At 34.5% G+C, this 27,556-nt stretch overlaps 1 protein-coding gene across 18 annotated transcripts in view; it reads right to left on the minus strand.

Annotated features, from left to right (window-relative positions):
• The window catches only part of LOC106167553 (basement membrane-specific heparan sulfate proteoglycan core protein), a 123,032-nt gene that overhangs the window by 52,898 nt on the left and 42,578 nt on the right, over positions 1-27,556 (minus strand). For 8 of the 18 annotated variants that reach the window (XM_086996177.1, XM_086996176.1, XM_086996178.1 and 5 more), the window contains 12 exons: positions 22,558-22,704; positions 16,919-17,065; positions 12,248-12,364; positions 10,229-10,345; positions 8,768-8,884; positions 6,667-6,783; positions 5,200-5,310; positions 3,141-3,268; positions 2,698-2,836; positions 2,165-2,308; positions 1,630-1,746; positions 1,171-1,302 (listed from right to left, as the gene is read on the minus strand). In XM_086996177.1, coding sequence (XP_086852303.1) covers positions 1,171-1,302; positions 1,630-1,746; positions 2,165-2,308; positions 2,698-2,836; positions 3,141-3,268; positions 5,200-5,310; positions 6,667-6,783; positions 8,768-8,884; positions 10,229-10,345; positions 12,248-12,364; positions 16,919-17,065; positions 22,558-22,704 — 1,533 coding nt within the window. The remainder of the gene's footprint in view (positions 1-1,170; positions 1,303-1,629; positions 1,747-2,164; positions 2,309-2,697; positions 2,837-3,140; positions 3,269-5,199; positions 5,311-6,666; positions 6,784-8,767; positions 8,885-10,228; positions 10,346-12,247; positions 12,365-16,918; positions 17,066-22,557; positions 22,705-27,556) is intronic. The other 10 variants (XM_086996183.1, XM_086996191.1, XM_086996182.1 and 7 more) reach the window with 9 other exon arrangements.

The following is a 27,556-nucleotide window of genomic DNA, read 5'->3' on the forward strand; positions in this document are numbered from 1 at the left end:
AGAACAAAGCAGGTTGGCTTCATGTCTGGGTGTATGTTTTTGTGAGCTAGAAGCAAATAAAAAACATAAATCTTGGAAAAATGGAATATCGGAAATGGAGAGTGTTTAAATTTTGTGAGTAATTACTGTTGACAGAAATAACATTTTCATACCTGGAGAGAAAATACATGCAAAGACATTATTTGCAAGAGCTAGAGCATTTCTTAAAATTTGTTAAATATAATATTCTTGTTTAAAATGCAAAAGAGAAATCACAAATCCATCTCATTAGAGAAATTATAAAAAGAATATGTATTGTGTTTTTCATTAAATGTTAGCAAGATTTAATTTAGAAGAAAAGTTGGAATGAGACACACTTAAACAGAGAGAAAGTCATTTCAATTGTCATCAGATGCATTCCTGAAACACAAACAAAATGACAGGGGGCACAGTTCCTGCAAGGCAAGACAATGTTATAAAAACAAGTAAATAACAATACGCTCTCTGCTTAAAACTAGTTAATCAATCAATTAATAAAATTTAGCACAAGAACATCATTCAGAGAGAGAGAGTTATAAATTTTCAGTTCACATACTAAAGTTGTTTTTTTTTCTGAGAGCACTTCTACCTCAAAGTAGAAATCAAGTATCAAGTAAATAAATGGATAATAAATGAATCTCCACTCAATTGCAACAAAATGCAGATTTCGCAACACAGAAGAGCAGCATCAGAAATGTAACTCAAAAACTCAAGGTACTCATAGCTTAGGGAGCGTCCCCATAAACCCAATGTACTAGCTGGATCAATGCAACTCCCCAAGGATTTTCGCTAAATTGATTTCAATGTCAGCGGCTTAAATGTCTCGCACACCTAATCAAGCTGCTAGAGGAAAATTAATTATTGTTATTTATAATCCCCTAGTTACTCAAGGGGGCATGCCAGACAATTAAGCTGATTATGCTGAAAACACTTTAAGGAAAAGACCCACAGAGTTAGATAGATCCAGCTAGAATGACAGGTTTATGGGAATACAGTCTTAGATACTGTACTCAGGCATCCATACATAGATTTTTTTTCTTACACTCACAGGGATAATTTCAGAAAAATTTCCTGTTTAGGTAAGTAACTATACAGTTGAAGGAAAATATCAATCCCAAGTCTGAAATATTGCATATTTTCCCACATACTTACTGCAGCCAATTTCATCGGAGCTGTCCTGGCAGTCAAATTCTCCATCGCATTGGTAACTCTGTGGGATACACTGGTTGCCGTCTACACATCGATACTCGTCTGCACGGCATGGGGCACCAGGGGGCGCAGTTGCTGCAAGACAAGATAAAGAGATGTGTGTAAGGTTACCTCTGTTCTTTTTTCCTTTCAAACTTTTTTTGCAAGCATATTGGTTTTTGACAATAAAGGGCACGTTTGATATACATTAATTGTGCCAATGGTGAATGCTTTTGTATATATATCTGGACTTTGTGTAGTAGACGGGCACATGGTATAGCTAAAAGACCTGCCTAACACTTGTGTTTGTGAATGTCAATCAAATATTGCGTAAGTTACAACAAGTGAGCATGTAAGGAAATTATAAAATGAAGGAAGCTCGCCACATCACCATTTTGCCACCAAGTGTTGTTGAATACTTACGACAATTCTGTTCATCAGAGCCATCGCCACAGTCGTTGTCACCATCACATATCCAGATCTTGAGGATACACTTGCCATTTCTGCACTGTCTCTCATTGGGTTCACAGGGGATATTCACTGTAATGGTAATTGCACAATGATGATAAAACAAAGTGCTTTCTTTATGTCTTCAAAAACTAAATATTTTTTACATTTTTATGAAATCTAAATCAGGCAAGTACATCGTAATTGGAACAAATTTCTGCACCCACATGTAGGTATCTACTCACAAAAGTGTCAGAATCTTGAAAAATAAGAAAATTTTGCCATATCTTTTAAATTAAAACAATGCATGGTTTTGAAATTATTAGTATTGTCATCAGCTTACCAGCAAATAACCTTTGGCAAACAAAATTAACAAAGTAGCTGTGGAATTTTTCTAATTGTAGTAGAAATAAAATAAAATGTAATAGTAGAGTAATATCTCAGGAAAAATCAGACCAAAAAGTGGAAAAAAATTTAATCAAATACTATATGACTGACTGTCCCTACTTACAGCAGTTCAACTCATCGGACCTATCAGTGCAGTCATAGTCACCGTCACACTTGTAATCATTTGGAAGACACTTCTCACGGTCCAGACACTGGAACCGACCAGGTCCACAAGGACCCACTGGCCCTGGAGTGACTGGTTGACCTCCTGGGGAGAAAAACAATGGCCATCAAGGTCAGTATGACTTATTTCAGCAGTATTATATACTGACCGAATGATAATTGTAAGATGTCTACAAAAAGGAGGTTATTTAGGCTATTTCAGTTAAAACAATTATTTGTAGTCAAACACTTGCACTTAATCTTCATTTCTCATAATTCATTTCTCACAATTAAAGTGATTTAGACAAGAATTTAAGCACTCTAGTAAATATAACTATGATTTGGACATAGTTTGATATATAACAGTAAATGTGTGGATAATTGCTGCCAATGAAATTATTTACTGCATTAACTAATATCCATAATTTTTATACTTGTCATATTTTAATTCAAATAAAAAAGGTCAATTAAATTAATGAAATAACAATAACATACTTGACACTATCAAACGTGCAGTGGCTTGGAAAGTGCCACCGGTACCTAATGCTTGACACTCGTAAACCCCAGAATCTTCCACGCGAGCACCCTGTATGGTCAGCCTACCACGGTTGTCTGACGCCTTGAAGGGAAGAGCCTGGAACAACAGCCGCCAATGGGTTTGAATAACAAGCAAGACTTTATTTTTGGCTTTTAAAAATTACAAAGAACGAAGAATTCAATGTGCTGGAAAGCTTGCAATTAACAAAAATGTCACTGCAACATGTACTTATTTTGAGGACTTCCTCACAGTGTCACATAATATGTATGCAAGCATATGATGCATCAATAACCAGCAGAAGTCCACATTATATTCAAGCACCTTTAGTCTATATTAATAAGATGTGTAACATTATAAACTATTCAGGAACTTGTTTTATGTTTCAAAGTGTTCTGTATACCTGACTGCCTGCCTTGAACCACCTGACTGGCGGTGGAGGGTTTCCTGTCGCCACGCACTGGAACACAGCATCCCTGCCCTCCAAGATCTGCAACTGTCTCGGTGACACGGTCACTACAGTTGGAACAGCTGAAAGGTGACGTTTATAAAAAATTGCTATATTAAAAAAAACAACTGTTGTTCCAATTGGTGATCTTTGGCAACTCAACAAGGGGAGAGCATGGGAGGAAAAAATCCCAAGACGCATTAGTGGCACAAGATGAGACCAACTGACTCCCTTAAGCATTATTACAAAAAGAGGTTTCTTTGGATTTTAAAATAATTCAATTTGGTATAGAAATTCATTGTAGCTAGCAGAGAAGACACTTCTGTTAGCCAAATCATTCAGTGGCATAAAATAATAAATTTTGATTTGATGTAATTAATTTTTCTTTCTTTTCTCTCTATATCTGTTTTAAATTTTGCTTTGTCACACAGTGTGTTCCCATTTAAAATAAATAAATCCCTTATATCAGTCTTATCTTGTACATAATGCCCCGTATAGTTACAAAGTGAGATGGCGTCTGCTGAAATAAATTGTGATTTGGAAGGTTTTGCTTAACCTGCATTCATGGCACATGGAAAGCTCACATACACTGGTTACGTGTTACTTTGGGCATCATGAAGCTTTCAGTTCATCCATGATATAATTTAATATAATAAATCTAACTAAGGTGAATGTTTGAGAGCATTTGGGCAGATATGTTGCAATACAATTCTTGGACAGAGGCTAACCCCGTATCCTGCATTTTTAAATGAAAAATAAGAGTCATTAAACTAATATAATATTTTCCTGAATTCAAAATCAACAAATTAATATGAAAAAGGAATTCAGACATGATCATGTTCACAAGATGTTTTTCAAACATGGTGAAAAAAATTGATTGATAAATATGGAATTATTATTAGAAAAGATAAAAAACTTTCCAGTCTCAGGTATAGTTTTAACTAAAAAGTTTCCAGTCTCAGGTAAAGTTTTAACTTAAAAAAGAGATTGCATAACTGAAAGATGTATGAGATTACATGCAGGATACAGAGTATGGAGTTGAGTAGGACACTTAGACCACATTCAGACTGAAACATCATACCAGCAGGATGGATCCAATTCTGTGGAGGATTCTTGCTTAAGTGCATTCAGTGTAATCATCTTAATTGTATGACACGCCTTTGAGTAGCTAGTTAATAACCCCATTGAAACTTGAGGAGGCATGTGATGCAACTGTTTTAGGTTTTGGTACGTGGGTTTCTTTACAAACACATTTTTCATCACTTTTTTTCTCTAATTCAAATTCGTCTTTCAAAAATATAACTATTACTGACCAGTAAGAGGCCTAGCTAGTAAGGCAAAGTATGTCCCATTTCTGGTTAAAAAATGTAGTCTTCTTTAAACTTAGCAATTATTTCCAAGTAATTGTTTGCAAATACACATTTTTTTTTTCAATATTATATTTATTTACCATGAGATGAGTTTTGAAGCACAATTTATTAGAATGTTTGGGGTTTCTATAAGAATTACAATGGAGAACAATAAAATTGTCATGCAGGTTTTTCATTTTCGAATATCTAAATTCTACACAGAATATTAAGAATGAGATTCACATAGAGACAGATTAAGGTTCACAACAGGACAACATTCTGGACAAAACTGTTACAACATAATTATTTGTTATAAACATTATTATTTGTTATGTTAGATTGAACTTAAGAAAGCTATCTGTTAATATTTTCCTTTTTTTTCATTCATTTTTCCAAAGACTTCAATTTTTAATAAGATGTTACAACTGTGACATTGATAATCATGAAATGTATGAAGGGAACAAAATAATTAGTTGAACCTATTACATAAAGATGTCATCAATTTCAAAAGTTCACATAAACCTACAGCCAATTTGAAATACAAATGAAATGGAGAACGGAATGAAAATCAACTATGCTGAAAAATATTCTCACATAGGCCTACATAAATCATAAAACTTTATGATAAAGGTTCAACTAAAGGTCATTCGTTCACCCTCACTTACGACAATTCAACTCGTCGGAGCGGTCAGAACAATCGTATCTTCTGTCGCAACGACTGTTCCGTGGAACGCACTGACCATTCCGGCAGCGATATTCTCCCGGCAGGCAGAAGGCTGTCAATTGTAGTAGAACAGGATGCAGTAGTAAATAGAGTACAATATTGTCCATTTATTCTGCAATCTCACACCCACATGCTTTCTCATGATTTCTCAGAGGTGGTGCGTTCTGCAGCCAATATATGGACAATGTTGTGGTACTAAGTAAGTAAAAGTCAGTACTATAATTTGGTCTCACTCAAACAATTTTTGCAATTTTGTAATTAATTTGGTTGAATTCAATTTAATGTGTTTGTTTATCATATGCAATAATCAATCTATTATAACAGATCTGTTTACGATTCACCAAAATGAATTTAACTTTCAGACAATTAATTGCATAAGACTTTTATCTAACGCTTCAAAATATTTCAGCCAAACATTAACATAATGCAAATGTTTTAGAGTGATTCCATGTTGCTATGTTGGGCTTTCTATATAAATATACTTCACAGAGTGACATTGATTTTTATAAATGAAACATACGCTTACATCCAATGCACAAATTATAATATATTTGACATTGTCAAACTTAAGTCTGCAATTTATACTGTTACAAAAATAATTGAATACTGTTACCAAAAAAAGCTTTTGCTCTAACTTACTGAATAAAAAGCAAAATACAACAAAGTTTTATCTGTCAATATTGGTGAATGTGTGTAAACATACATATATTAATTTGAACCAATTGCAAAGCAAGCAATATTTGCTGCATTTCTGTGAATATATCCCAAGCCCAAGCAAGCATTTTTTTTATCAGAGACAACTAGTGGACATTGTTAAATGGCAGACATCCAAAAGGCAGAAGAAATTGGGTTGGAAAATAGAATAATTTGAAAGAGGAAAAATTGGAAACAAGGTGGAAATAATACTACTACAATTTTACTGCTACATTTAAAGTGAGCAAAAATACTTGAGATGACTATTCTTAAGTATATGGGAAGGACAAGAAAAAACTTTAAATTTATGAATGTATAGAAAAAGACAACTTAAAAAAGGAATGTGAGTTTCAAAGAATTTGAACCAAAACTGTGAGGTGTACCACTATTTCCAAGGATAATATTCATATTAAAACCACATCAACTCTAAAAAGTAGGATTAAAACTAACACCATTGAAAAAATTCCACAATTTAACAAGAAAATGAAACTGAAACAGGTGTTGCTCGAAAGAAATTTAGCAAAATGTTAGGAATGGAAAAGACATGATGTGTTATAAAACATTTAATTCAAGCCGTCCAGTACATGTGCTTATAAATTTTGACCAAAATTTCTTTATACGAAAGGTTGGAACCACATTTCAACATAATGTACACATCCACTAAAGCACACTTGTACATGCGTGCACACACGCACACACACATATAAATACATACGACAGTTAACTTCATCTGATCCGTCCTGACAGTCCCTTCGCCTGTCGCAACGCTGGCTTGAACGAATGCATTGTCCAGACGTACACGTGAACTGGTTTGCACCACATGGTCGCAATGCTGGAATTATAAAAAGTTACCATATTTTTTAAATCATACTAACCATTAACTATAATAATAATAATAATAATAATAATAATAATAATAATAATAATATTTTATTAACCTAACATTTTACTCACAGTTAGTTTGAACAGAAGTTTGAATTGAGAGTGCCAATATCATCCATATTTATTGTTCCTGTTACGATTTTAAAACTGCAACTTTGTTTTATTTGCAAATTACAACCTGTTTTGTATAGCACAATTACATTTGCGTCAAAGGAATCCACATGTGGAATTTGGTATTTTGTGCTTTCATTAAGAACTTTAACTTTAACTTTGGCTATGACAGCATCAATAATTCTATGCCAATATTTTTTACCTATGACTCAAGGCATAATAATGAAGTCAATAAAGCAATTCCAAAGGAAAAAAATCCCATTAGGATTTGTTAGCAAGGAACATATCTGAATCACACATTCAAATATTTCAAGAGCTTGAGGCATTAAAAACATTCAGAAAAGAAACTGAGAAAAAAGAATCATCAAAGCATTTAATGAAAACACTCAAACATATGACTGGCTGTGGGCATGACCCATTAGAGTCAGTGTTATAAAACCAAGTTGTTTTATCAGCGATTTCCAACTGTGACACACAACAATCATAATGAGAGAAACTACCAGCAGTCCAAAACCACAGTAAGGAAGCCAAAGGGAAAAGAAGCAAGATCTGCATTGTCACATATATAGTAGATATGTTTTTATAATTGCAGCATATTAGATATATGTTTCCATAAGAATAAAAGGACAATTTTTAGTTTTCAAAATATTGAAGTTATAAGAATTAGTTTAATAATAGTAATAATAATAGTAATAATAATAATAATAATGGCATTTTACCATCTTTTTGTAATGAAAATGTGTACATTGCTGGTATTTAAAACACACATCAACTTCATCAGACTGAACAATTGCAAAATATTCTAATTCTGACCAACAATAATCTATAAATTGATGTTTGACTATATCTGTCAATTACACTTGCATCGTTCAAAAATTGGAACTGGTAGGTTATTCAAAAGCTTCCATGTTAATAAAGCATCCGCCACCAACACCACCAAGACTTAAACAAGGTATAGCAGTCTAGACAATACCAATTAGGCATTTGTGAATTCGAGCCTCAGATTTGTGAGCACAAATGCCCAAATTAACAACTAAAACCACAAATTAAGTACCCAATAAGTAGCCAGGAGCACAGCGTTCTGACACAGAAACTGCTCTGAAGCTGTGTTCATGGCTACTAATTTTATATTTGGGTACTTAATTCATGGCTCGAACTGTTAATTTGGGCATTTGTGTTCCCAAATGTAAGGCTCTTGGTAGCATACAGCAATTTCCGTTTGAGGCCTGCTTCTGAACCCATCACCTTGCGCTTACAAAAAACATCCATTGCCACCAACTTATGCTTGCAACACACAGTTGTAACAGTCTAGGACATCTTGCAGTCAGGGTTGCAAACTCTATGTATGCCTTTACACTGTTCTACACACTTCATAGCTTACTTTTGTTCTTTTTTACTATTTTAAAAGTTATCATATACTGATCATATTTTGTATAAATTATATATTTAATATATAGTAATTTAAAAAAGTTGGCAACCCACAGTAAAGTTAATAACATGTAGTGCAGGGCAGGTTCTTTGCTTCATAAATTCATAAAAAAATTAAATGTCCATTATATTTTTACAAGGGAAGGTGCATGCCTGTATGAGATAAATGTAGTAAGTGGGAACACAGTGAGAAAAGAGTGCACTAGGTAATGCTGTGCATGATGGGTAACAACTTGCATTATGGGAAACAAGGTGCATTGTGGATAAATTGATAAACCATTAGATTGGTGCATGTTTGGTTACTGACATAAAGCAATGCCTTCTGGGTAATAAGGTACGAGCTATAAACAGGAGAGAAGGATAAGGAAAGGATATTGCAATAAACATCCACTTACGACAGTCTAACTCATCAGTGTTATCAGGGCAATCTCGCGTTCCGTCACAACGTTTTGCCTCCGGTATACAATTGCCATTCTCACAGCGCCATTCTCCAGATCTACAAGGTATCGACTCTGAAACGGTGCCGGGTGAAAGAGGAATGTGCGTGTGTGGGGAAGTGTCGTAAGGGATATATGATGGGAGATCAGTTCATTTATCATCATAAAAGATCTACCAACTAAATGGCATGTGCATAATGCAATTATTTCAAGCTACTGTTTTCTAATTCAGATAAGAAACTTAAGGTATTATTTGTGGCAATTATTCAATTTTTCTCTTTGATGAACTAATACTTCTACAATTTAGCTTTATATTTCACTTTATAAGTTGCAAGTGGGACTAAGCACACCTTTATTGCAATTTTTTGCCAAAAGAATAACCTACATAACAGGAAAGTGGTAGTAACAGTAATGGCATGGCCAGATTATTGCAAATGGTATCTTTTATTCAAAATTTAGAAGTGAAATTAAATTTAAAAGATGAAGAGTGGATATAAATATTTAAAAGTGACAGATGTGCCTTCTGCAGTTCCATCTTCAAAAGAACTCTCCAGTGATCAGATGCAGATGTTCTAAAGTGATCAGGCACTGCCCTCAAATATCACTTTCTAAATATTTACTCAATATCTTGCGAACATTTTCAAAGAGACCATTTCCATATGTTTATTGAATGTTTACAAAATTTTACTCTTTATGTACGCCAAATGGGGATGAGTTCTTCGTTCAGTGCCATTTTGAAAAGATGTCAAAATGAAGGTAATATCTTGGGGCATTTAAAAAATTTGTACAGGACACAGAATGCTGCAGATGGCATGGGTTGTTTGGAAACTTTACAAATAAAGCAGGACCATAAATACTGTTCCCAATAAACACAATTAAATTTTCCATTTTCTTCCATGAGAATTTGAAATAAGTTTCTCTATAGAAAGTGCACGTATAGAAAAGTTGAGAGGTGGATGAAAATATAATTTTGAACTCCTCTGCATCCATATGGCGGGAGATTTGTATACAAGATACATACACAATTTACAAGACTTACAAAATGAAATTATCAAGGTGCAACATGCCAATTTTAAATTATCTAAGAATCTCTGGCAGTTCTACTGAAACTGGTTCAATTTTTCCATCTAACTGACAAAAGGCTATCATGCTTCTAAAAGTGAAAATGTTCAATGCAGAGACTACCTATGTGTAATATGAATTAAGTGAAATCTTGCTGGGAATGCTCTTAACTTTCAAAATTATTGCACAAATTAGGCTATAATTCAACCATTTGGCCAAAAACAAACACAATGTATGAATTTTGTACAAAAGGTTAATCAGTGAAGCAGGAAATTCTATTCTATGTGACACGAAAACTGATGTGAAATGAATACCAAGTCCCTAAATTCCAACGTGAACATGTGCGAGGACACTTACGACAGCCAAGTTCATCTGTCCCATCTTGGCAGTCCAACTTCCTGTCACAACGCTTGTTCTCATCGATGCATGCACCGTTACTACAGCGGAACTGATCCCTGCGACATTGCCTAGGCACTACGGGGTAAGATATATAGTGCGTTCATCAATATAAGGGGGTAAGAGTATAAGACAGAAGAGCAAGATGATCAATAAAGGGGGTGGGAGTATCAGACATAAAAGCATTTTCATCTATTAAAAAAAATAAAGAGAGAAAGTGTATGATAAAAGCGTTTTCATCAATAAAAAGGGTAGCTATTCATAAACTGCAAAACTCTCCGACTCGTACATCTCTCTATTCAGGTTACGGAAATTATTATTTTTTTTTTAGGTATTGTGAATAAAATAATTCTGGGAAAGAAATCAATTTCCTTGAATTTTATGAGTAAACTTTGTATAGCAAAACCTAATAAGAAGCATGCCTGATTATATCTAACCCTAAGAAAGACCTTGAGAGAGAAACAATTATCTGATCAGCAAAGGAGTGGATGACAAAAATGTCAAAGTCTGGCAGATAGGAATTTTGCATCAGTGTGGTATAGTTCACCCCTTCAATATCTTCTGAATACTGGAAAACCTCTATACAGGAATGCGCCTCCATTTTTAAAGTAATATAATATTTTTAGGGAATTTCACCTAGATTTGATGAAAAATTATACATTGAGCCAAATCCAAAAAAATCTGCTTCATCAAGTGATCTCAAAGAAGCCCTCCACATCAGCAGAAGGAAATCGTGGCCACAAGGTCACACACCTCTTTAATCTTTTTTTTTTTTCGACAGTCATTATGTCAATGTTTACTTTGTATCTTTTCTTCTTCATATCTAAACACTATATGGCAACAACAGAACACCGTTTTAAAAATTATAAAAAAAATTGATTTAACAGGCCATTCTGCTGAGGAAAATTGAAAACTTAACTTCTCCATACTAAAGAACTTGTTTACCCTTCAGTTACATCACAACACTTTCCATGATCATACACAGCAGTTAAATGTGTAACCATACTCGGTAACCATGAAAATATAAGTCACTATCACAGACAAAATCTGTCGGAAATTGCTACAATTCCTCTTAGTATTGCAAAACATCTAAACCTTTTACTAACAGTTGTATGCATGTGTCAAATGCCAGAGACTTTGGGTAATTGCCCTTACACTGAAATCAAGAATGTGATCAGAGATGAGGGGAAATAGAGCTCATTCTCTCATAGCTTAAAAATGTCTACCAGCTCTTTTTAACAAACCATTTGTCAACATTTCCAAAGCAAAAATAAATGGTCTCGATACCTTATCAACCAGAAACAGCTTTACAAGGGTGAATGCTTTCAACTGGTAAATATGCCACTTTTCATTGTATTTGTATCACTAATTAAGACTTAGCCATAAAAAAGGATTTATTCAAGTATTGGGCCTACAAAAATATCTCTATTTGACAAAAACAAAGGCTTCATTCACATGCAATATCTATTTTCTAAATTCTATTTTCTATTCGCGGTATGTCTTATGATCGCGGTCTGTGCCCTGAATATCCCGCGGCGTAATTACTGGCAGCGCGAGCCAGTTACTATAAGTTACTATAAGTACACAGAAAGTGTATCTCTACAGTGTTTTATATGCTCAGGTGGATCCAAGAACTTACCCAGGAAAAGGGGGAGAGGCAAAATTAAAAGATTTTGCCTTGCTTGTCTTGGCAACCATAAAATAGTAGCGAAGACGATTGTGATGCTATATGAAAGATATAGAAATTGTTTTTTCTTGTTTCACCAATACTACTTTTTATTTGAAGCGTGGGGGGGGGGGAGTGAAAAGGGCAAAATGGGGGTATTTACAAAGCTAAGATCCATAGTGTCCCTTAAATCTGCTGCTACTGTACCTTTTAACCACAATGTAAATTTTTTATCTTTCTAAACTAAACCATTTCACAAAGACACACAGACACACACATATATATACACACACACACACAGTTCGAAAACTTACGGCAGTTCTCTTCGTCACTCCTGTCACGGCAGTCAGGAAAGTTGTCACAGCGACGACGACTGTCGATACATGTTCCATCGGTGCACCTGAACTCCCCAGCACTACAGCTAGGTGGCGCTGGAAGCAAGATGAGACAATGCTTTACAAGAAAATGGAGACTATTTGCTGTTATCGTGATTCATCCAGGAGACCATGGATTTCTGATGCCATGACGATTGGATGACAAGAAAGTATTTAACGAAGAAAAGGGAGCCTTTTTGTGTAATTTGTTGTGTATAACAGCTACCAAGAACTTGTAAATCAGAATTTATTAACGATTTGTCAACTGTATATCAAAAAGATATACATTAAACTGTCTGGTAATGATGAGCTTTTTGAAACAAAAAAAGCAAAGCCGAAGCACTTGCACAGGTTTCTTTTTTTTTTTTAATTTAATGTACAGCAATGTTTGTGAACTATTATCCACCCTTACCAAAGAACTTCTTGCTTTACAGCAGTTACAGCTATTTTCTCAAACCTTAATTTTGTGGGTTTTACAACTGAATATATCAACTAATGTACGTAGATCAAATCTAAGACCTGTTACACTGGAGATGGGACAAGATAATACACTGCACCTCAGACCAAAGTAGTTTTTTGTATTTCAAAGCACTTACATGTCCATTTAAAGGAAGAACAGTTTAACTGTAGAGTGTGAAGTGTACAATTACAAGGATACATTCGGTATCACCACAATTTTCTAATGCATACATTCATTTTCAATGGGCCCAAGAGCGTAGGGTCTGTATGGAATGTTTCTTCATTAATATGTCTATCATAATTTATAAATTAACTATTACTATAATTTATCTTTAACCATATTCACGATGGTAAATATCTAACTTCACAACCTTATCTCAATAAAGTAGGAAAATATCAATTTTATGAGCAAGTGATTTATAGTGCAATTATTGTATATATGTCATAATTTCAGCACACCGAAAGACAGAATACAAATTATCACTGTTCTCATAAAAAAAAAAAAATTAAAAATAATTTTCATGGAATACATTCACACAGTAAAATATGTTGTGCAATTTTAGCAACTATCTAAAAACAAAAGGAATATGTGAATCTAAATATGATGTACATGATGGGAGTGAAAATATGGTTGGTACATTAATATTCCTTCACAAATTCGAAAGAGAGGAAGATTTATTTTAGTTTAAAAAGCTGTGTCTATACAAATTATTAACTTTATTTGAACACATTAGGTAGATATTTTGATCGAAATTTTGGATAATCACATTTATGAACAGCAACCACATTTTTATTGCCACAAATTTAAAAGCTTTAAACTTAAAACTAATAATCTTTTGAAGGCAGTGCTCAATCAGTTAACTGTAAATTGTAATATTTTTGTTCATGTTGGATATGAATTTCTTTGTGTAAACACAGCTTTATTTGTAGATACATTTTTAATCTACTCTGTGATTTTGGCTAAGATACGTGTTGTGAAATTGTTAAAAAAATAATATCAATAAATGAAACAAAGTGCAGGGCACTACTACCATCTAAAACTAAAAATTAATTAGTTAAAATGAGTGCTTCCACTATCCAGAAAAACTTCAATATTCTTTTTTAGAAATGTAAGCAACAACTATAGCCAAAAATAATAATTTCTTTAAAATGTCACGCATTAGGTTCAAATGTATAATGAGTTGTCAATATTTTTCTGTAAAATGGAATTCACTATAAATTATTTACCTCCACCACAAGACCATATTTTAGAACACTGAATAATATATACATAATATAAGACAACAAGGCAGCAAAGCTGTCAAATGTACAGACAAAAACACAAAATAAAAATGCAGAAAATGGTTCATTTTGTCAATTTTGATGCCTACAATAGCACTGTCAATCAACGCTGAAATTTAATCATGCACAACAGGTGACATCGTCAATAACAGGAGCTGATCCAGAGATATTTTCTGACAGTATTCCAAATTATCTTTGTTGATCCATCCTACATTTTTGATGGTCTTCCAACAGAAAAAAGAGATGCCCATCAATGTGAACTTTAAAATCTGAAAGACCCAGAAGATGGCCTCAATCCACCCCTGCAATAAGATTACAGTTTCAGGACCAAATTCACATAATGAAAATCCCAATATCTAAATAATGATGACAGTGCATAAAATAATATTACATAATGTTTAAAGACATAAAAACCAATGCAACTGCTTATGTGGAAATACAGAAAATGTGAAGAGCTTCAGGTGGATGGGAGCTGAAAATGCCAGTGTTTGAAAAAAAAAATTAAAAAGAAAACACAAAAATATCCCATTAAAGCTACTATTCAAACTTTTAATCTTGCTGTAATAACATGATATGAATAACCCCAATGTGTTTGAGGATAATAAGACACTGTTATTCATCTATTTTTTTGTTTTGTTTTGTTAACTTATTTGCAATATTAAACAACATTTACCTGCATAATTATCATAGATTCCTAATTATGTGACACAGTTAAGAGAGCTTAACCTATGGGACTTTACTGGGAAGTCTCAGCGTGTGTTTTATGTAATCTTATTTAATGGGCACTTGGAAATCAATTAGGCAAATGATTTTATAGCTCTGAATTTAGCTTGTGACTATCCCAAGGGGCAATTACCACCATCCATACACAGTAGCCCCATATAGCACTCTATAGAGCTACATTGCTTCCAAAACGGAAAACAATCACACTGATTTTCCAACACAAACTGCACATCAGTCTTACGAAACTTTTCAGTAAGTTTGAGTATCATAAGTAACATGGTTTTTCCTTAATGGTCATTCCGGCAGCCATTTCCAAAATTAGGGTTTTCTTCAACTTTTATGCAATATAATATAATGACCATTAATTTTTAATAATAAAATAAAAGTATCATGGATTTACAGAAAATGTGACATGGAAATGTCTTCAAGGCCATGGAAGTTCAGAGTCACACTTTCAAAATGCTAAAATGTAAACAAAAGATAACTGTATTGAATTGATTTTCTTTCCATTTTCAACATCTTTTTTTCATATAACAAAATAATCAATTTACTGTCATTTTTAAATGAACAACTAAGAAAATTGCTGTCATAGGAAAAATATCAATAGAACAATTTTAAATTGCCATTTTGCTCCATTCTGAGATTCTGAACATGGTGAATGATTGAATCTGACAAACTGTAAAGATATGAGTTTATTATTATTTCCATTTTTGACACTTTGTTATATAATACACAATAACAGGTTAACCATCTTTTTTATATAATCAACTAACAATATTGTTAAGATGCAGAAAATGTCAAAAGAACACCTTTACATATTTAATTAGTTCACAGAGGAGATTCTTAACATGCCTAAGAATTAAATCAAAGGAAAAAAAAACACTTATATACAAAAAAAAAGGCATAACTTCACCAAAACTGAACCATTTTCAAACTCCATCTGTATTTCAGTAAGACTGATCTCCCCTGTAAATTTCAAGACAATTGGCCAATTGATTTTTCTTGAAATGCGTTAGCGGTATTGCATACATGCTGAAAAAAGTGAAAAAACAGCACAACTTCCATAAAATTGGTCCGATCACACTGATTTTCAAACTTTGCCTATGTAATATGAATATTCATCAGTTCTGTTAGTTTCAAGCCAAAAGGTAAAACAGTTTTTCACTTATCGTGTATCAGTGTTGCATATATGCTAAAAAAATGAAAAAATAGCATAACTTCCATAAAAATGACCCGATAAAGCTGATTTTCAAACTTGACCTGCGTATATTAAATATTCATCAGTTCTGTAAGTTTCAAGCCAAAAGGTAAAATGGTTTTCCACTTATCGTGTTATCGGTGCTGCATATATGCTGAAAAAAGTGAAAAAACAGCATAAATTCCCTAAAAATGGCCCAATCATGCCGATTTTCGAACTTGACCTGCATATTATGAATATTCATCAGTTCTGTAAGTTTCAAGCCAAAGGGTAAAATGGTTTTCCACTTATTGTGTTATCGGTGCTGCATATATGTTGAAAAAAGTGAAAAAACAGCATAAATTCCCTAAGAGTGACCCGATCATGCTGATTTTCGAACTTGACCTGCGTATTATGAATATTCATCAGTTCTGCAAGTTTCAAATCAGAAGGCAAAATGGTTTTCCACTTATCGTGTTATCGGTAAAAGTGCACGGCGACGGCGACGGCGACGACGGCGACGACAGCGACGACGGCGACGGCGACGACAGACGCAGATGATGGCTATATGTACAGACACATCTGTGTCTGTACATAAAAATATATATATCAAAGGCAAAACTATCACATTATAAGGCAGTATACCCTTGTACGGCACATTGCACTTCATTATAGCCAAAACTAAGCTATGTAGTTGTATGTAATATGGAATATCTGATTATTATTGAAAATAAAAATAAATAGCTGGTTTATAGTAGTGCTGCAAAAAAAAAAAAATTCATAATCAGAACGAAAAATAAGCAGCAGAATTTATCACCATTAAACTAACACACACACATATATATAATACCAACATAAAAACACTGAAAACAAATACAAAACATTTGAGTACATTTAAACATAAACATGCAACCGTTAAGTGCAATTTCGTGAAGGGAGCGCTGTACACGCACATGCACCGCACAACTTACGACAGTTCTCCTCGTCAGTGTTATCTGCGCAATCTCGGTGGCCATCGCAAACTTGTGTGATTGAAATGCACGAGCCAGATGGAGCATTTGCTGTGCCGCCATTACGACACTGAAACTCGTTTGAATAACAGCGCGGCGCATCGGTTGCTATGGTAATTGATACAGGATAGTTGAGAGATATTTGCATTCGCTTAAAGCTAATTGATAATATCAAGAATACAAAATATCTGTCATAGGCAGGAAGACCCTGAACGTTAGAAAACTAATAATATGTCATCTCTGTAGCCAAAAATTTCCAATTTTTTTTATGAAAAAGTTGACTTTTATATCCCCCTTACTGACCCAACTTGAGAAAATGGCACAGCTGAAACTGCCAATTACAGCAGACCTTTTTTGACCCAAGGGCCATTCTTTCATATTCCCCAAAAAGAATCATGGCAGATTTTGGACATCCCTTATTTTCAATAATTTAAAATCAACATATAATGTCCATTATCAAATACATGCCAGGGTAAGTTTCAAGCAAAATAATTCAATAGAATTCATCATTCATGCATAAAATAAAGCTATTCTTGACAATGACTAAATAATGAGAGACAAGATCAGAATTTAGATCCACTATCAATGGACCTTGTTCATGTCACATTTCAGATGATGGTGGATCGAAGCATAGTGTAGCTCTCAGTATTTAATTTCTCTAAGTGAAAAATAACTCTGTTTTGTCATCTCACCTAGAGATCATAAAACACCTTTTTCATAACAATTGAGCATGCAGTTTGAAGAATAAAGTATGTCCCCTTAATTGGTGTCTTAATAATAATAATAATAATAATAATAATAATAATAATAAATTTAAAAGCAGTTTATCAAAGACAAAATTTTCACAATAGTAAACCCTTGCCCATAAGCAATAACTGACTTGGCAAAAGCTTTAGTCACACCTTTGAGTTGGACTCAGTGGTCAGAAAATTAAGTTTCGGTATAGGAGACCCCAAAGAATAAGTAAGCAAATTGAATTATTAATTAAGTTGGCTTGGTAATTTAGATGGCTATGGAAAAAACAAATATTGTCTATTTGTGTGTGTGTGTTAAAAATTTTTATATATCTTATCTATTTCACTACTATTTGCATGTGTCAACAAGTTGAAACAGAACAGAAGCTAACCTCTTTACTACGGTTGAGGGGTTTACATTTATAAAACATGGGTTGTACTATTTGCATCATTAGAAATTGGTCATTGAGAAATAGTTTTGCTAGCAGAAATTATAAAAACCTCAGTACTTGATAATTTGACACAATACCCAAATTGCCCCATATATAAAATGACACTAAAAATCCCCCAATTTAATACAATTTACCTCAAAACAAAAGCCTTACACATAAAAATGTCTCAATTTACTATGACTCACCCTGAACCACCAGAATTACAACATTATGAACACCTTTGCCTTCCAAAAAGATGTGTGTTCACCAGTCTTGGAACATAGTATATAAAGGGCAATGTGATTTGCTAATGACTCAAGCTGAAATAGTTTACCCATCTGGAAGTCTGATTAAAATCTGGCACCAGGGCTTCAAGGTTTTTTTTTTCATTTTTCAACTTTCTGTTCTTTCAAATAGAGCATGCTACAACTGAATACAGTAACATGCAAAACAATAGTCAGAGATGTTCACTTGTACCAATGACATAAATTTGGTATTGGGCTGTGACCCTTGCTTCTCTCATTTAACCTTTTTGACTTTATAAACTTTATAGATTATAGAATCCTTTACATATAAATGTGCAAATTTGACTGCAAATGACTAGAAATTATCATTTATACATTTTCAGGTCCCAGAGAGTGATGTGCACCTTCTTTAATGCCAGTCAAAAATGCAGAAAAGTTAAAGGGGCCATTCAGAATATATGATCTGAGTACCAACTGATCCGCCGATTAAATATGGCTGACCACGCTTCAAAAGGGATGCCACTGATTCCATGATGGTCTTCCTGCCTACACAGGCACCATCGCTGCAGGGGCCTAGCAATCACTTCGGAGCCAAGATTTAATTCGTTTAATGGCGCGTGTGGATACGGGAGACCATCGGGAATCAGCGGCATAACTTTTGAAGTGGAGTCGGCCATATTTAGTCGGTGGTTCAGTTAGTACTCGGATCATCTATTCTGAAAATGGCCCCAAAGATTTCCCTGGGTAAACAATCCTGATTGATTGGAAGAATGAACCATGGAGCCTTCAATTCTAGCAGCCTGAGATAGTAAACATTCCGGAAATTACTCTAAGAATCATCTGATCTATTTTTACCCAGGCAGTATTTACTCAAAAGGCTCTTGCATTTTACTAGAAGGTGTGAGGCAGGATGGTAGAATTGGGAATTGTTTTTTGCTGTTGATATTCCTGTTCAATTCTGCCATTGGTTTACATATATGACTTTATTACAAGTTTTGTTTTTACACCGATACCTCACAACGCCTACAGACACACACACACATGCATACATGTACATACACGCACACTGACATTTACAAACCTGCATATACATACACATGCATGCACACAAATCCATGCATGCACACACACAAACAGATGCACACAGGCATACACACACATACACACACACACACTTATTACTTAAATTTAACAAATCTCACTGGAAAGAGGCACCCCTTTGGGCTCATAGTTTAAGTGGTCCTTCATTTTAACCTTCCCTTTGTTTTTTCCAAACCACAATTTAGTTACTCACACATTCTCATGTGACAGTCCTCATTTTTTTTAAATCAATACATTCATGCTGCTGACATTGCTTAAGGGAAATCATTTCTTAGGGAAATTCCGTAGTGTTTTTTTTTAAAGAAATATGACTTAGAAAGTATGCAAATGCTACACCCTTCTTCGATTAACGAGTCAAAAGATATATATTCACATGACTGTATGGCTCTCACATGCGTAACCTGTCACACGAAAGGAGTGAAAAAATATTTTAAGATTGAAACATGTGCTTACAAAAATTGCACTCTTGCCAAATTTTAACCCAGTAGTTTGCTCATATTATTTAAGCAGGTGAAGTTGTTTTCCACTGAGGGCTTTTTTTCTCTAGAAAACTCATTGGCTTCTTACTGTAAACTGACTCCAAGAATGGCAACATATAAAATATACTTAATATACATCAACCAAATAAGTTAATAAAATAGGTTTTGAATAATAAACAAAAGCTATATGTAGTGGGAAAATATTCAGTGTATATAAAAACATAACAAATGGTGGATGTATTTTCCTTCAATATTTGGTTAAAATATTTCCCTTAGCTTATATGGTTATTTCACAATGATTAAAAAAAATGTTTCCAAACTTATTTGGTTGAGGGAATAAATCTGGGTTAAAGTTAATCAGAGAGGTGCTAGGATAGCACATCAGGTGAGAGAGAAAAATGCAGCTTACTGACGGAAATAAAAACTGAGCCAACGCCAATAAAAACAACATGGCCCAACTGCTGGCATAGCTGGGCAAATATACCCATCTACTAGAAAAACACATCAAATTAGGCCAGCTTATTCCATTTTTAAATATGAGGATGGGTTTCAGCTTACCTGCTTAGAAAAAACTGCACTCTGATTAATTTTTAGCATGCTTGTGCACAATATCTTGATTCCATTTCATTATTGAACATTTTTGTTATTCATAAAAGAGAGCCCCAAAACTTGCTGCCAAATATTAACATATTTTTTTCTCATTTTCATCTTTCTTTTTGCACTTATATCCTTTTTCTTTGTAACAAAATGTCCATCCACCAAAAATACTTCAAATGAAGTTACATATCTCCCAAATGATGCGTTTTGAAAAAAAAAAATCTCTTAAAATCCCTACTACGAATTCAAATGTAATAGCCCTCATCTTCAGCCGCTATGAAACCATTCCCAGACTATATCGTACTAACTGTGGATCAATCTATCTCCAAGGGGATTCTCGTTAAATTGCAATCAACTTAAGCGGCTTAAATGTCTGCCATGCCTACTGAAGCTGGTAGGTGGTAATTATTGTTTAGCAACTTCAGTAGGCGTGCCAGACATCTAAGCCATTTAAGCTGAAAGCAATTTAACAAGAAACCCCTTGGAGATGGATCGATCCTGTTAGATCGAACTAGGTATGGGAACCTAGTCTATCTGCAGTGTTTTAATAGCAAACACCATCAAACTACATGCCTGTGAACTAGTATGCTATTTTAATTGCTCACATTTTGGGAAAGGGGACTGAAATTGCTTCTACTTCCTCATATGAAAAGTTGGCAGATGTCTGCTGTAGAGCACAAGAAGTGAGAGGGGGGAAAAGTACGCTAAATACTTGCAGGCCCTTGGAAGAAGACCATCCTATTTTAATCTAAATCAAAATGGTTTTGCTTTTCTGTAGATTTTATCTCAAAGAATTCTAGAGGAGAATATCCCAAGAAAGAGGTCAAAGGGTAGGGGGTCTGAAACATGTTCCTGAAATATCTCATGGGGGGCTCAATATAAGAATCATGGAATCAGATCCAGATGTTACTGAATGACCATACTATAACAATTTCCATTTTCAAATTTTGGTCATGCAGGGCAGATAATTTAGCTCCTCAAAATAATCACAGACTGTATGTATATTAACTGAGCCATAATTCCATGATAACAATCTTTTGAAAATGTAAGTATACCTCAAAATATAACTGCCATGTTTAATACAGTTACTACACATCATTTTAATCCTTGAGACACAAGACCACTAGGTGATAGCTTTCAAGTGTTTTATACCCAGAGATATATTAGTGTCTCCAAGAACATTTAATCCAGACATAATATTTATGGCAGATGAAATCTTCAAAAACACTGTGCACAGTGATAGATGAAAAACAGAGGCCTAGCTACTTTAAAGCCTAGATTGCATTTGAAATGCATTGCCCGTACGGTACTCGTATACTCGTATACTATATCGTATACTGCCTGTAATACCCTTTTCGTAGGCGTTGGAGCGGAGGTAGACGATGCTTGTGCGAAATCGCATGGAGTTGAATGGATTTAAAGCCATGTAATGTAGTCATACTTGGCGAAGCCCGTAGCTCCTTACGATTTCAAAAAAAAAATTGTATGGACAATTTCATCGCATGGCGCCCGTGTAAATGTAATCTAGGCTTAACTGATGATGTGACTATGTAGTACAAAAGTCTGAATATAAATCCTGATCTTAAATATTTTCACTGCTGTGAACTTTTATGGGTTCCAACTCGCATATAATCATAAATTTTGCCCAATATCCACTTTACTTACACAGTAGAAAATGAAAATAATATTCAAGTTTTTTGCTAATTTGTCATAGACTTAGTGAGAATATATTTAGTAATTTATCACAAAAATAATAAATCATATGCTAGCAAGGTCACAGCTGTTTTGTTGTCTTAATTCACTTAAAGTTACTTAAATTTTATAATTTGTTTAAATTTCACACAAATCAAAGATATGTGACCTATTAACTGAAACAATGTAATAACCCACCATTTTCATATTTTTAAAGTATAAATTAAGTTTCAGCGGTAAATGGTAATTTTAAAATGTTAGTGTCAACAAGCAATATAAAGAGTACTGTAACAGTAATCAAAATATTTAAAAAATACTCACCACAATTTTCTTCATCTGAATTATCAGCGCAATCTCGATGTCCATCGCACCTTTGGCCTAACGTGATGCATGCGCCGTTATTTCGGCACCTGAATTCCGTGGAATGACATGTGATGTCTGGTGGTGACTGTGTTGGAAGAATTGGTGCTAAAGAGAACAAAGTCGAGAAGAATAGTAATAATTTCATCTTATTTCCAGTACTTGCTTTCTAAAAAGCAGTATTTGTTGTTTTCTGGTACTCCTAGAAAAATCTTGATGCCTAGATGGCCGTCTGCTGGTTTGTTTCGCTGTCGTCTGCAAGAAACTCAAACAAAATTTGCACAAGAAAGTTCCACTAAGCTTTCTCCCACGAACTCTACCTGTTCCTCTTCAGAAAGTAAATCAAAAGACTTATATTTCCACTATATAATCTTCTCCCATTGACAAATCATCAAAAACTGAAAACAAAAAACAATTTCATTTTTTCTGCACAGCTAATCCCAGAACAATAAACAATGGTGCATCTCCAAGCCCATCAGCAAAAAGTTTTGAAAATAGGGCCTTGAAACAGTTTCCCAAAGTAGGTCTCTATCTCAACTTCCCTGGTTCAAGTAGCATTTGAGGTAGAGTGTATATCTTATTACTTCCACACCTAAGTGGTTCGGAGGTAGTCCACTACTTCAGAAGGCAGTCCAGTCCACTATTGCTGCACATCTGTACTACGAGGCTCCCGAGGCGAAAAAAATCCAGGGCCTCACTTCACACTGCCATCAGTAGCTACTGGTTCTGTCCTTAAAGATGTTGTCCTTCTCTAAATTTACCTGGACAGTAAAAACACGGATTGAGCACAGTGGATTCCTACATTGCCAAGTAATTTGCTAATGACGACTTTGATGAAACAAGCCTCCAAATAATGTTCCTAAAAATGCTATTCACACTCCAGAAATCTTAAAGCACTTTTTCAGCCCAGGACAAGATTGGACTAGAAATCAGACAACCTCAGAACTTATAAGATTACTGAGAAATTTTAGTCTCTAAAAGCCATGGGATGGCTGGAAGCATTCTCAGGCATGAAGACGACATACTTGTATTACAATAATGCTCTTATGTATTTTGCCAAATTTAAGAACCTTTTCAACCCAGATCACAAATTACCTGACAGCCTATATCACTTAGCCAAAAATATTGCTTCCAATTAACAAAAACATATAGAATTAAATAGCTTAAATGGAATTAACATAAAATTCCACATCTCTAACAACCAGTTTTGACAGTGGGTTGAACTGGTGCCATTTGCACCAAAGAGATGCCAGCTTAAATTATGGTTCACCTTTGCCAACAGTTTTACACTTCATTTCTAGGAAATCTGGATTCTTCAAGTAGCAATTCCCATTGTTTCCAGGTGCCATTTTCTTGCTGATAATATCATTTTTTAAATTCAAAACATTTTTTCAAATTTTGAGTATTATCATAGAAGTCACCCTACAGCTATGTAAGGAGGCAGAGCACTGTTACTGTTACCATGGCAACACCTTAACAATTCTGATGTCATCTAAGCTGAACCAGAACTGGTTAAAATAATTTTTCAAAGTGAATATCCCTTGGTCTGCTGCTGTGAAACCCTCCGGTGGAGAGCCTCACTTGGCACTGGCTATAAACCAGACTCACCTGTAGCAGACTGAGGCAGGAGAAACTAACAGAACAGTAACAATATGGAGTCCTGTCTGCACTCTGTACTTAAACTGCAACCTGTTCACACGTGGTCCAACTTAAAACCATCCGAGGCTCTAATATGCTTAAGTTGATCAAATTTCGGCATTTTTGATAAATTTGTCTGAGAAACAATGCTCACTTTTAAAATCTATTCAATACTAAAATAAAATATTTCATATTATAAATACTTACAATGTTCTCATATATTTCAACATTATTTTATTTCTGTGCTTTATCTTCCAAGCATGGGCATTTTAGGAGGCTACACCATACTGCTGATTTTTATTTAGTGACAAGTTTTAGAATTGAAACCGTTCCAACCTGATCCTGTCTGAACTGGCCTTCAGTGTACCAGACCAGTTGCTCCTGGTTATAATAAAGCCCAGTAAATCACCTGCCTGACCCATGGCCCTCACCTGTCCATTTAGAAACTATTTCTGGACTTTACTGGTTAAATTAGCTGCTAAATCAGAGGTCACTTTCCTAGGTGCTTTACCTAAATAGATTAAATAAATGCTCCATTCAATCCAACATAGATACAAGCAGATTTTGTTCCATACTTATTTTAAATATGCTTTCAGATTATTTTTGCTAATTGTTTCCTCAATGATTTAATAGATGCTCAAATCAACACTAATTTAGTTTACAGAACAGACATTTAGATTTCTTAATGGGCTTGTGAAAAAATTGGACTTTTTTACGTAATTTAACTGATATGAATATAGCAAATTTAAGCAGTTGTTTTTAACTGTTTTCCACATTGTATACATTTTACTTTCAAGATGATTTCGACATGGACCAGTAGTTTTCCAAGATCTATCACCATCTAACCTGTCAATTACCATGAACAGTTATCAAACCAAATTGTCTCCTTTCCAGTTGTTTTTCACCAGGGAAGATTACCTACAACTTTTTTGTTTGAAATATATAAATTAAATAAACCAATTTTAATTCAATGAAATATTTCATTCCCACAAATACTAACGCTTCAAATAGTTTTATCTGTTAGATTCAAAATAAAACCTAAAACTTCCAGACATTCTTTGAAACAAAATTTCCAATGCTCCACATATATCATTCTCAAAGGAAAATAACACCAACTTAAACTTGAATTCAATTCGGACTTCATATAAATGCTTATCTCCTCATTCAAAAAGAAGCATATTTCCACAATTGTTCCCTAGCTTTCTATAAAAATTCAAACTGGAGGCAATCACAATTGTTGCCACTTCAGAAAGATACAGATTATTACATAATAATCCTCTATACTGATTATGCATCCTTGTTGATTTGCTCTATTACTGCTTATCCTTGTGAATATTTGCTCATTTCTTCAATCGCTCCTAATCAACATTCTCCTCGATTTCCATGAATCTTTCACTATAGTTTCTATCCCAATTGTCAAAAGATTTTCCCACTAATTTTTTCCCAAAACTGCTAGGTTTAAAAGGCCAGTGACAACGTCAAGAACAAGCTTGAAGGTTACCACTCTTCCTCTGCTCTCTCGTCTTTGCCTTCCCTTCCAACTCCGCAGTGCTCTGCCTACACTGGTTGCCTCCAATAACAGGTTCTGCAATGGCCACCAGGTCTCAGAAGTTCTGACAAATGTTTCCGTATAGAAAAAAAAAAAAAAACAATTTGAAACACATTTATAATTTTGCTCCTTTTCTATGCAGATCCCTAAACCTGTATAATTGTTCTCCATAAAAAATATATATCAAATACCCCTTCATTTTTTTAACATGAACTTTATGAAGCTCTTGCTGCAAATTGTGAAGAAAACATCCTGAATTTTCAGCTTTTTATATAAACCACCTATCAATTTGCATGATGCATAGCGCCTGGTGTCAGAATTGTGTTTGTGGGCCCAAATATCACTTCATCAACACATAACTCCAATAAAGATGACTAAAACGATGGCTGGCTGGCTGCTCACAGTTTAAACAATGGCCCTGATTGAGTTGGTTTATAACCATGAGGCACATCCACAGATTTTATTGGATGATGAGACGTTATGAGGGTGGGCTTGCTTCTGGCGAAACCTTTCTCAACATTTTCTTTGTCACTTTTTCTGTTGTGACTGATTTATCTTAATGGCAAGCAGACTGTTCCCATTTACTCCTTTCTCTTTTTCGCTGTCTGCCAAAATATGATTGTTGGCTCAACGAAACATTATAATAATGAAGTTTGTTCCTGTCAACATGCTCTTTACCAAACTGAGCCTCTCTCTCACACCCACTTTCTCTCTCTCTCTCTCTCTCTCTCTTTCTCTCTCTCTCTCTCATACACATTCACAGACAGACAGACACAAACCATTAAGTGCCTTTGCTTCTCCTCTTTCATTCTTTTCCTCCTTTAATCACTCTCTCCTTCTCTCCTCTTTGAACCAATACCAAAAAAACATACAAACAATGAACAGCCATATGCCCGCCACCACACACCCTTGCCTTCAACCCTGCCACAGAGCTCCCTTACAAGCCCCAGTATGTTTTTTCAGCATGGTTTCCTCTGTCTGACAACAATGCTTCCAAAGGGAACTGTAGACTCATTGATCAGCCGGTGCTGGAAGTGATTAGATGTGTTTTACATGCTATGGTTTAACACCAATTCCTGCAAAAAAGAGGCAATACCTGCCTGTTGGACTCGTAGCATTTTAACACGGCCCTCGCTCAGGAATTGTAAATGTAATTATACATATACATCTCAAGGGCGAGGTCTTAAAAAGTTAGTTGTGGCAGACAAGTATTTGGACAAAAGACTCTCAATTTAAAACAGCAGACATGGCCTAGTGAGCAAGTGCAGACGTCTGTTCCAAAAATCAACCAACCTTTTTGATGTTATTTTCTACAGATTTTCGCAAAACCGAAAAATACATATGACCATGGATAAATATTTTTTTCAAATGTTTAAATACACAAATGTTACCCTTTATAAATTTTGTAATTTAAACAGTTTTTGGAACAGAAAGCTAGACACACTGATTGAGTAAGCAGCTGCCATGTGCTCATGTATATTATACAACTTGATTTGAAAATTATATTAATTAACTGAACACCACACCTGCCGAAATGCATTCAACTGAAATGAAATGATTATTTCAAGGTACAGATAGAGAATGTTCCATTAAACAGTCTAGCACAAATGTTGTATCCCCCATTTTATCAATGAATATCTGAATGCTCTTTAACACCTCTCTCTCTCTCTCTCTCTCTCTCTCTCTCCAATTTCAATAACTCAACAATAACTCATTTATTCCTTCATTCAAATCTAATGTTACACTCAACAAAGTGCAGAACACAACCAATTA

This window comes from Lingula anatina, chromosome 9 (genome assembly GCF_051362555.1).
Source record: "Lingula anatina isolate TDL-2025a chromosome 9, LinAna3.0, whole genome shotgun sequence".
In the NCBI taxonomy this organism is placed as follows: domain Eukaryota; kingdom Metazoa; phylum Brachiopoda; class Lingulata; order Lingulida; family Lingulidae; genus Lingula; species Lingula anatina.